At 45.6% G+C, this 10,919-nt stretch overlaps 3 protein-coding genes and 1 non-coding gene across 4 annotated transcripts; 2 read left to right on the forward strand and 2 right to left on the reverse strand.

Moving 5' to 3' along the window:
- Nucleotides 1-170: 170 nt before the first annotated feature.
- On the forward strand, nucleotides 171-2,964 carry V1508DRAFT_403878 (Sec63 Brl domain-containing protein; the record flags this gene model as incomplete). Its single annotated transcript, XM_066938586.1, has 9 exons — nucleotides 171-641; nucleotides 697-865; nucleotides 922-1,042; nucleotides 1,093-1,393; nucleotides 1,449-1,587; nucleotides 1,639-1,742; nucleotides 1,795-2,121; nucleotides 2,178-2,336; nucleotides 2,389-2,964. The coding sequence occupies 9 exons, from the start codon at nucleotides 171-173 to the stop codon at nucleotides 2,962-2,964; spliced, it is 2,367 nt and encodes a 788-aa protein (XP_066796289.1).
- A 1,674-nt stretch (nucleotides 2,965-4,638) lies between these two features.
- Nucleotides 4,639-4,723, reverse strand: V1508DRAFT_t42. Its single transcript has one exon. It is a non-coding gene; the product is annotated as a tRNA-Lys (tRNA).
- Nucleotides 4,724-5,719: 996 nt separating this feature from the next.
- Nucleotides 5,720-8,480, forward strand: V1508DRAFT_415929 (2-oxoacid dehydrogenases acyltransferase-domain-containing protein). Its single transcript, XM_066940143.1, has 4 exons — nucleotides 5,720-6,417; nucleotides 6,490-6,563; nucleotides 6,695-6,918; nucleotides 7,059-8,480. The coding sequence occupies exons 1-4, from the start codon at nucleotides 6,149-6,151 to the stop codon at nucleotides 8,136-8,138; spliced, it is 1,647 nt and encodes a 548-aa protein (XP_066796290.1). The 5' UTR covers nucleotides 5,720-6,148; the 3' UTR covers nucleotides 8,139-8,480.
- Nucleotides 8,481-8,596: 116 nt separating this feature from the next.
- Nucleotides 8,597-10,263, reverse strand: V1508DRAFT_91763 (uncharacterized protein). The gene is made up of 3 exons (XM_066943106.1): nucleotides 9,840-10,263; nucleotides 9,607-9,788; nucleotides 8,597-9,552 (listed from the first exon to the last, which is right to left on the reverse strand). Exons 1-3 carry the CDS (start codon nucleotides 10,132-10,134, stop codon nucleotides 8,803-8,805), a joined length of 1,227 nt encoding a protein of 408 aa, XP_066796291.1. The 5' UTR covers nucleotides 10,135-10,263; the 3' UTR covers nucleotides 8,597-8,802.
- Between the last annotated feature and the right edge of the window lie 656 nt (nucleotides 10,264-10,919).

Raw genomic sequence — 10,919 nt, forward strand, 5'->3', positions numbered from 1 at the left:
TCTGAGTTTGTTGACATCTCACGCGTCTTATTGCTTACTTCGTTTGCAGTCCGGGACTCGCAAACTTATCTGCCTTCGTGGCATTGTCCTTTGCCCATTACCAGTCAAGTTGTCACACTGAGACCAAGATGACCTCGTTCACGTCGATAAACAGGTCGCAGAGCAACATGATGGCCCGAGCAGTCACGTTAGGACCACAACCAATTTCAACATCTGTCCTACCGGATCGTTACCGATCGATCTTCAAATTCCCGGCGTTTAATGACATGCAGTCAATATGCTTTTCGACTCTTTATCAGAATGACATTAACGCGGTCATCTCGTCGCCCACGGGTTCAGGGAAGACAGTTCTTTTCGAGCTAGCGATGCTGAGGACGCTGGTCTCCGAAGCTCTCAGCAATTTCAAAATCATATACATCGCGCCAACCAAGTCATTGTGCTACGAAAGGTATCAGGATTGGTGTGCGAGACTTGCTGTGCTTGGCATGAAGTGTGGCTTCTTGACTGGCGATACTTCTGCTGAAGAGGTTGCTACCGTAAAGCAGGCTGATGTCATTATCACTACACCGGAGAAATGGGATTCAACCACTCGGCGATGGACAGACTATGATCGGCTAATGACGTTGGTCAAGCTTGTGTTGGTATGTTGTTACTATTCTATGCCGCGGTATCTGTTTATTGTTAATGGGTTCCTAGATTGACGAAGTTCATATTCTGAAAGATCTTCGCGGCGCAACGTTGGAAGTCGTGGTGTCAAGAATGAAGTACATCGCTCCTCATGCACGATTTATCGCATTATCCGCCACAATACCCAACGCTGAGGACATCGCAGAATGGCTTGGTCAGAATTGGAACTCTCGCTCAAGTACGTTGATGCTGAATAGAGCACAGTTACGTGGCAGAACTTAAATCATGCCTTAGTGCCGGCCCAACTATATACGTTTGGGGAGGAATTTCGGCCTGTTCAGCTTGATATTCATGTTTACGGGTATCCTATTCGAACAGCGAACACTTTTCAGCTGGATAAGCATTATGACAGCAAGTATGCTTAACACTTTCCCGGCTCTGCTACTATGGTACTGATGGTGAAAGACTTCCGGATATCCTAGATTCGCACTTTGCACAAAAGCCAATTATTATTTTCTGCCCGACGCGCAAAAGCACAGTGTCAACTGCTAAAATCCTTGCCAAGACATGGATGAAGTCACGGGAAGCCATCTTGGCATGTCGAATGGACCCCGGCAGACACTTTCAAGACTACGAGCTCGATGAACTTTCGAAATCGGGTGTGGCGTATCACCATGCGGGATTGTCATTACAAGACAGGGTCATGGTTGAGAAAATGTTTCTTGGACGAAAGATTCTGATTATTTGCTGCACATCAACGTTATCGGTTGGGGCATGTAATATAATTCTACAAAGTTGATGGTGGTATTAACACTTGTTAGATTAATCTTCCTGCGCATCTAGTTGTTATTAGAGGGACATCGGCATGGATCGATGGACAAGTACAGGAATATACGGAGTTTGATATGCATCAAATGATGGGTCGTGCTGGAAGACCTCAATTCGATACATCCGGGGTTGGTAAGAGTAACAGATGCTTATACTTGCCAATATTTATACTGAGTTTTACAGCTGTTATTATGACTACGCGCGATAAGCAGTCAAAGTACGAGCAGATTCTCTGTGGACAGGAGGTCGTCGAAAGTTGCCTTCATAATCATCTAGTAGAACACCTGGTAGGAATTCTAATGCCATTACTGGTGCGCAAAAGCAATGCTAAGTTTTTAGAACGCTGAGGTTTGTCTTAAAACGATCAACGATATCGAATCAGCAAAAGGATGGCTTCGTTCCACCTTCCTATATGTCCGAATGAAGAAGAATCCGTCTCAATACAACATTGGTATAACGGGTCCTTCAAAAACTATCGAGGATAGTTTAGACCAATTATGTACGGAAACTATAGCGCGCTTGCAAATCTCCAAAATCGTTGAGACATCGGACAGGAATGAATTAGTGTCTACAATTTATGGCAGGTCTATGGCACTGTTCTATATCCAATTTCAAACAATGCTGAATTTTATGAATACCGGTGCAGGAATGAGTATATCCGATATCGTGAGTGCTGTACATGTATTGTTTTAGTCACAGTCATGTGTGTTAACCAACCATAGTTAGCCGTACTAGGGCAATCAAGTGAATTCAAGAACTTCAGATTCAAACAAGGTGAAAAGAAGTTCTACAAGAATATCAATGCAGCTGTTGGCATCCGGTATCCGCTGAAGGCTGTCGATATCAAGGATTTCGAGGCAAAAGTTAGCTTAATCATTCAGGTATTTTATTTCATTATACTCTTGTTGGGAAACTTTTATAAATATAGAGCAGTTTACTTTGGGCCGTATGGAATTTCCTGTGTATGATGGATCTGGGAAACATGTGACTCAGTTTCACGCTGATAAAGCCATCGTATGGCAACATGTTCAACGACTTATTCGCTGCATTATCGACTGCAAGATTCAGTCAATTGACGGCGTATCTGTGCGTAACGCTCTAGAACTTGCACGGTCACTACAAGCGGAAATATGGGACAATAGCGCCAATGTTCTTCTCCAGATCGACGGCGTCGGTCCGACTACTCTGCGCAAGTTTCTCAACAGGAATATTCAGACGTTTGCAGATCTCGCCAGCATGGACATTCTTGGTATCGAAAGCTTGCTGTCTTTGAATAAAGGTCGTGGTATGAAATATTTACAAGATGTGGAGAAAATTCCGAGATTTGCAGTGACACTGAAGACACTGGGGGAGACGCGAGATACGTCGTCTGTTAAAATTGCGGTCCAAGTCGCTGTGAAGATGCTGAATAAGACTGTGGTAAAGATGTATAATCGCAAACTACTGACAGTCGGCTTTTTGGTTGAATTATCCAATGGCGAGTTGGTTGAATTTCGACGGGCTCTGTGAGTTCTTGCCTTTATTTTGTTTTACGTTATTCTTCGGATAACTAATGGCTTGAATTATAGTGTGCATCAAATGCAAAATGGCAATACTTTTGTTGTGGGTGTACAGATCCGCGGCCTTCCGACGACAGCACTGAAATGCCGATGCACAGTTTCGTGTGAAGAATTGGTCGGGACACAAACCGTTCAGGAGCTCCAGCTTTCTTTGCAGCCTGAGAGTATCCTAATGCTGCAATCTTTGTCTCAGCGGAAAATCACTGAGTTTCAGAAACTAACTAAACCTTTGCAGACAAGCGATCCCGGCAAATCGCTGCGGATAGGTGACAGGGATACAAAACCCGTGCCTCAGATATCTGTTCCTTTTGACGATCAATTGAATTTCTCGAGTGACAGTTTGTTGGATGATGAAGATTTTGAGCGGCTCGACGAAAAGTTGCGAACGTTCGTGGTATATCAATTTACTGTGGACACTATGAGATATTGACATCGAATTTATTAGAATAACAAATTCATATCCAAGTCTTTTGGACCCCGGTAATGATATTACGCTGGATAGTGACGACGAAAGGGAACTCAACGAACCCATTATTGCGAAACAAGACACGGTCGAGTCGATAAAGCAACAAAGCACTGGGAGCAAAAGACTCTCTAATGAAGCACTAATGAACGAGAATAATGGTCTTACCAGGAAAGTCCAGAAAGTCGCGGGGCTGTGCAAGGAACCAATAGCGTCTAAAAACTGGAATTTACGGTTTACTGATATTGATGATGGTGGTCCAAATGAAGAGCAATTATTAAGAAAACCCGAGTCTCTAGTCTCCCTGAAAGGTAACCAAGGAGTAGAATTTGTTTTGCTATCAGTTAACATTTCTACCACAGGTTGTTTCTCCCCACTGGAGACGAAATCTATGATTCAAAGCAAAAATAGTACCTGTGTTCCATTTCGCTGTATTGAACCATCTTGACTGTATCCACTAACACTTGAAAAGGCATAGATGACTCCGAGAACGACGCCATCGACGCTGAACAGACTACTGAGTACGAATCCTCACATACATCTGTTAACGTTGATGATTTATTTCAATTGATGGCGGACTTGAAGCATCGGAGGCAGAAGAACAATGCTACGACAGTTTCTCCAAAGGAAACGGAATTCGAAAGAAAACAATTTAGCCTTGCTCGAGATTCTTCATATTCCGAAACAAATGGCGCTGTAAGAAATGGATCCAGGTCATCTGACAGTGGGATCGACTTCTGTGCATCGATTCGAGAGCATATCAAACACGACAATTTGGACCAAGAGTCTAACTCTCTTCCCGAGATTGAAGAATATGTAGATTATGTCGAAGCAGGAGCAGATGAGATTGTGGAGTCGACAGCCGTTGAGCCAGGTAGCGGATTCGCAAATATTGCTGAATTCCTGCGTGACTTTGTCGATATTGTAAACTAGACTTCCCGTAGTTGCTTGCTTCGCATATTACTTGCCATCCGGGCAGAAGTCGCTATGGTGATAAATCTAAAGGCGGATTTAACTGCAAATTAGCTATTTGAATGAATATTGACTTGTTTGAAGGAGAATATTGGGGCCCCGCCTTCCAAGTTTTTGCTGCCATTTTGCCTCGCAAAACAGGTGGATATAGTATTTGATCATGTTGACTACCAAAAAATAAAAAATAATCACCCCACGAGGGTCTCGAACCCTCAACCTTGAGATAACTAAATATCTTAAGAGTCTCACGCTCTGCCAATTGAGCTAGCAGGGTCAATCGAACACGAAAATAGGCACGAGGGACCATGGGCCAAATGTTGCGTACATATCAGCACCCATACATTTCAGAACCAACAAATCTACAGATTGCCAACGTAATGAGGAATTGAAGGACATTGACGGATATGACTGCAACAGTATGATAGACTGGAGACGCGATTTAGATTCTATCAGCACAGCCTGAGCGAGTCGACGTCGACTAGTTATGAGTTATTCATTGCCATGATCTAACTCTAAGGAAATATATACCTGAGGTGACAACAGTCGCTTGGGGTTCTGGTCCAAGCAAAGTTTGTGCATGTGGCCCACCGTCGAGGTAGTTACATGGTCCCAAATTTAACAACTTACCGATCTCGATCCTAATTAACCTCAAACGTATGATCCCTAACGGGGATCAATGGGCTTGTGCGAAGCCAAAAGGAATGCGACATGAGAAGTCGTTCTATAAAGTGGGAGAGAGCGCCTGGTGTATGCGAAATAAGGGATAAGCACATTTGATATGTCTCCAGGATTGGTTTGTGACGGATTCCACGTTGGGTCCTCGAGCATATTTACAATGTTGCGCGCAACGCGTCACAGACGCGAACGGAATACAACGCGCGTTCGTTACATTCGCATCCTACGTCTCGGTGTCAATGTTCGACATCAAGGCATGTTTCTCGTTGACTGGCACTGCGCGGCTAAAGTTCTTCAGCATACTAGGCTCAACGGCAACCGATCACTTCAGGAAATAGTTTGTACATGATTCAAATACGAGAAGAGTACATATTAAAAATTACGGGATATGAATATAGAGATACAGCATATTATCGGCTCTGAATTTAAAACGTAATTCTGTTGTCCCTTTTTTTGGGACTGGTTGGGGTTGTTGTTCTGAGAAATACATAGGTCATGCGTAGGTCTACGCAACCCCTCCTTTGTGCTCGGAAAGACGCGGTTAGAGACGGCTAATAAGTAGCATCATTGTTATGGCTCTCCCCAACTCAATGATCACCAGTACCCATAATAGGAGTATCCATTCGGTATCTATACTATTGATATAGATTGATATAGGCAACAGAGCCTTATTTAAATCGTCCATTTGGATATTATAGGATTTGAGGGGTCAAGTTATTGCACCTGGCGCCGACATATCAGGATCCGGATTTCAGGCCCAAAGAAGGCATCTTCTCCTCGGACGTAGACGAAACAAAATGAAAGCATGATCAGCATATTCGACTGAGGTCGTTGGCCGATAATAGATGGGCATTGACAACATAGCTAATATTACTCTGGCTTGGATAAGCTAAGCATTCCTCATCTTACGAATGCAAGCAGGATCCTGCCTCCAATTCGCTTCTATGCCAAGTCACCTGCTGATCGCAATAGCGAAGAACGCACGCTTATATGCTACAGCATCATTTATTCGTGAGGGTCAAATATGGCTTTGGGTATCCTTGATGGGTTAGGGTTATCAGAAAAAGTGGGATGGCCAAGCGGGCAAGCCGCCGACGACGGAGCAAGCTGCCTAGCGGCGGGCCACAACTGCGACTGGGCATCCTCTTCCGCGATTTTGTCGTCGCTCTGCTTTTCTACCCACTGTCTCCCCGTATCGGTCATCGTGCTTCCCACTTATTTCCTTACAGCAATGTCCGCCACAATAGTCGCCCGTCTGGCATCGGCAACTGCTGTTCGCCGTGCTGCTAATGCGTATGTTAGTTCAATTGTTACCCCGGCAGAATTGGTGCTCTCATCGAACAACAATACTGACTTGGTTTCCAGCTGCGTGCGCTCTTCCTCCCCTTTGCACCAGAGGCTGGTCCTCCCCAATCTAATTCGGCTCTATGCATCAAAATGTGAGTGATTCTTTGATATATTCCAATGCGATTTTGTGTGGTGTGAACGTGCAATTGACGTGGACGTTGCTCGTAACCTCGTGCTCTTGACTTGCCGTCCAGTTTAACGCGGATTCTGATTAGTCTTCTAGCATACCCACCACACACTATCATCGATATGCCCGCGCTGTCGCCAACCATGACTCAGGGAAACGTTGGTAAATGGGCAAAGGCAGTCGGCGATGCTCTCGGTCCTGGTGAGATTCTCGTCGAGATCGAAACCGACAAGGCACAAATGGACTTTGAGTTCCAGGACGACGGTTACCTAGCCAAGATCTTGCTCGAGGAAGGTGCTAAGGACGTTCCTGTTGGCAAGGTATGTTGGCATATATTGCGTTGTATCGAGCTGGGGGGTTGGAATTGGTGTCAGACCATCTGCGTAATGCTTTTGTCTGATAAATGAAAAATGCAGATATTCCAATTGCATTCTAGGTGGATTGCTAACTTGCATGGTAGCCCATCGGAGTTTATGTTCCCAATGAGGAGGACGTTGGTGCTTTCGCTGACTACACTCTTGACGAAGCCATCACTGAGCATGGTGGCAAGCCCGCTTCTGCACCTGAGCCTGAACCTTCTGCTGCTCCGGCTGCTGCAGCTGCTTCTTCTACACCAAAAGCTGCTCCTGCTGCTGCACCGGCGGACGAGCCTGAGGCTCCCACAGTTAAGCGTATCCTCGCGTCACCAATCGCCAAGACGATTGCTCTGGAGAAGGGCATTCCGCTGAAGCACATCAAAGGATCCGGCCCTGGCGGCCGTATCGTCAAGGCTGATGTCGAGGCGTACAAGCCTCCTGCCACTAAGGCTGTTCCCACCGCCGCTCCTTTGACCCAAGCTGCTGCCACTTTCGACGACATCCCGATCTCGTCGATGCGTAAGACCATTGCGAGCAGACTCACCTCCTCTGTGCAGACCTCGCCGCACTACTTTGTGTCTTCGACTGTTATTGTCTCCAAGCTTCTTAAGCTCCGCGAGGCTCTTAACTCCACCGCGGACGGACGATACCGATTGTCGGTCAACGACTTCTTGGTTAAAGCAATGGCGCTGGCGTCTCTGCAGGTCCCTATCGCGAACTCGGCGTGGCTCGAGGCTGAAGGTGTTATTCGACAGTACTCCGTTGTCGATGTTTCGGTCGCCGTTTCTACTCCTAACGGTTTGATTACTCCTATAGTCAAGAACGCTCATGCTAAGGGATTGGCCGCGATCTCCAAGGAAGTCAAGGACCTTGGCAAGCGTGCTCGTGACGGTAAGCTCAAGCCAGAGGAGTACAGTGGTGGCACCGTCACCATCTCCAACATGGGCATGAACAGCGCCGTTACGTCTTTCACTTCGATCATCAACCCACCGCAGAGCACTATCTTGGCAGTCGGTACCACGGAGCGCAAGGCCGTGGAGGACGTCGACGGTGGCATTAAATTTGAAGATGTCATCACTGTCACCGGATCGTTCGATCACCGTGTTGTTGATGGTGCTGTTGGTGGCGAGTGGATCAAGGCGTTCAAGCGGATCGTCGAGAACCCGCTCGAACTCTTGTTGTAGACGCTGGAACGTTTCGGCTCTTCTTTTCTTGTTTGATGGACGCTCTTTGTAATTTAACACACATATTTACTCAGAATGTCTTGGGACGACGAGGTTAAGAAAGAGTACGAGAGTAGACAGAGGTTGAGCCAGGAACGCTTCGTTGACGGACGGATATTAAATATTTTTTGTAAAAGTTATTTTTTGATGTTCGTTTACGAGCTAGAAATAAGAAGAATGATATAGATAGCCTTTTAATAATTCCTTCCTGCATGTAGCGAGTACTTTCAATGCTTATCAATTTGACCGCACTTCAACCACACCTTCTTACATACGATTGATAATGATGAAGCGGAAGACAATATGAAATCAAATATATAATCGCCGACAAGCGCTATGGTCATAGATAAACTATATCAAAAATACGCAGCCATAAAGCAACTATAAAGATCAAATAATGCGCTACAATCATGAGCACTAAGATATTCATACACTACCCAACGCTTAACTCGCCCTCAAAACAAAACACCAAACACAAAAGTCAACCGAAAAGGTAACACCGATAGCCCAAACAACGCAAATTTACGCAGTACTGCAAAAGCTTTTCTCTATGCTTGTTTTTCCCCGCTTTTTTTCCTCAATTACGACACCGAGCTCCAGAAATCAAATAGAATTAGACCCGAATCTACAAGACACCACCAGGGGTTCCGGTAACGATCGCGCCCTGCTCATGTTTCATGCCTTGTATTGGCCGGAGCATAAAAACGGGCTGTTTGCCTGCGTCCTGCAGTTCCTTCAAAACAGTCAATGGTTTCTCATCTAATCCTAACAGCCTCTCTTGATCGCCGAAGCAGACCAGTAACGCGTATTGCCGCCAGTCGTCGTTAATCTTATGTCCCTTCAGGACAGCGGGGAGAACTTTGTAGCATGGATCGTCTTGCTTCAGTTTAAATGGCTTGAACGCCTCCGAGAGTGTGAGGGACGACGGGAAAGCTGAGGAGATGGGAAGTGTAGAAAATGATTGGTGTTGTGATGGTGGCGACATAATCGATGGACTATTTATCATATTGCGATGAAGTGGTGCGCCGACTGATGGTAATGTTGATGTTGGAGCAGACGACGATAACGTTGTTGCAGAGTTGCTAGAGGACGACAACGGTATTAAAGTATGCTCTAGCCACTCAGGGGCGTGTGTTGGAGATGCATTGGACTTTGCTGAGTTCATTTTCTTCGTAGATATTTTCCGCGAAAGACCTGGATGTGGTGACGAGGTTGACGAGTATGTTGATAAGCTATTCGAAGACGGTCCACCAGATATAGGTTGTGAAGATGGGATAAACATCGAGTGTCGAGACGAAAGATGCGATGATGGAGGACCAGTTGATGATTGATGACTAGAGTGATTTTGGGGAGCGTAGTCCGGCGTTGGAAGAGGCTGCCATGGTATTAGAGAGAGCTATCATAAATTATAAGTTCATAATCTGCATACCTTCGACTCCTTAACCATTTTAAATATCGGTAAGAGGTCTTCTCGTAGCCGTGAATAATTTTCCATCAGGCGCTTGATTTCTTGTTCAGCATGCATGATTCTCCGATCCCTAATCTCCAGGCTTTTCATCAACCGCTGGACATCAACCGTCTCGTGATCTGCGACTTCTTGCTCGCTCAGCGCTTCAATTCCCTATTAGTAATAGTCAAGAAGAACTAAAGCCAAGCACGTACATAATGGTATAAACTGTCCAGCTTCGATAGGAATATCCTGAGCGATCTTTATATTGTACACTGCCCTTAAGATCTGCAGTCGATGGCCAATCGAAGACACACCCAAATCCTTCAAAAAGTCGTGGTCCAAATGGATCAGCACCTCCCCAGTAATATCATTCTCGACAAATGAATCGTGATACTGCCAAAGGCCGATCTGCTCCAGCCAGTTACCGACTTCCTGCACATCCCAACCTACTATATATGGGAGGGATTGCAGTGCTGGAGATTGCGCACCAGACGACTGATCCGACATGGCGCGAGAGAAGCGAACCTTGAAGACCTCTGTGACTTCAATGCAGCGCCGTTTGTGCAAAAATGGACAGGGCAAAAACGGGTTCTCACGCGAATCTAACGGTACAGCTAGTCGGAGGATTCGCCGTTTGGCATATATTCCAAGTATGAACACGAAATATCCCTGCGATAGACAGATAGATATATGGTGCGTATGTTAGCAGGAAATATGGAGAAAACCCCACTAGAATACTTTGCATGTGTTGTCTGGAGTGATGTCTCAGACCATGTGAACACCAAACAAACTCAAACACGCTGGATTATACCGTCGCTGAATTATATCGAAGAGAATCGTTGACTGGGCTCGTGAACAGGCAGTAACTGGTGTGCCAGTAGTCTGAATGCCCAGAAGAGTTGTTGCCGGAATGGGGGTTAGTACGAAAAGAGAGTGCGGAAGGACACGTCGGCTAGCTGCGAAAAGTGTGGAAGTGGTGATGGTTCTATTTACTACAACTGGCTCAAACTTCCTAGAAGTCATGTAATTAAGAACAAAAAAAATGGATGTTCATGGGGTTAGTCGGACCATTCCTTGTTGGGACTAGTGTAAAGTGAACCTTAATGCCTTTCATCAGATGATAAATAATAGAGGAATGGTCGACTTACACTCCATTTTTCAACAGAATACGTATGTAGTTCAAGAAATCAAGCCTCAAGGATTTCCACCGGAATCTTTTGGCGTAGTCTAATCCTTGCCATTTCCGGTTTCGAGTTTCGACGCACGTACGGGGATGTATGTGGGTAGTGGGA

Source organism: Lipomyces doorenjongii (assembly GCF_038497915.1).
Source record: "Lipomyces doorenjongii strain NRRL Y-27504 unplaced genomic scaffold V1508scaffold_19, whole genome shotgun sequence".
NCBI lineage: Eukaryota > Fungi > Ascomycota > Lipomycetes > Lipomycetales > Lipomycetaceae > Lipomyces > Lipomyces doorenjongii.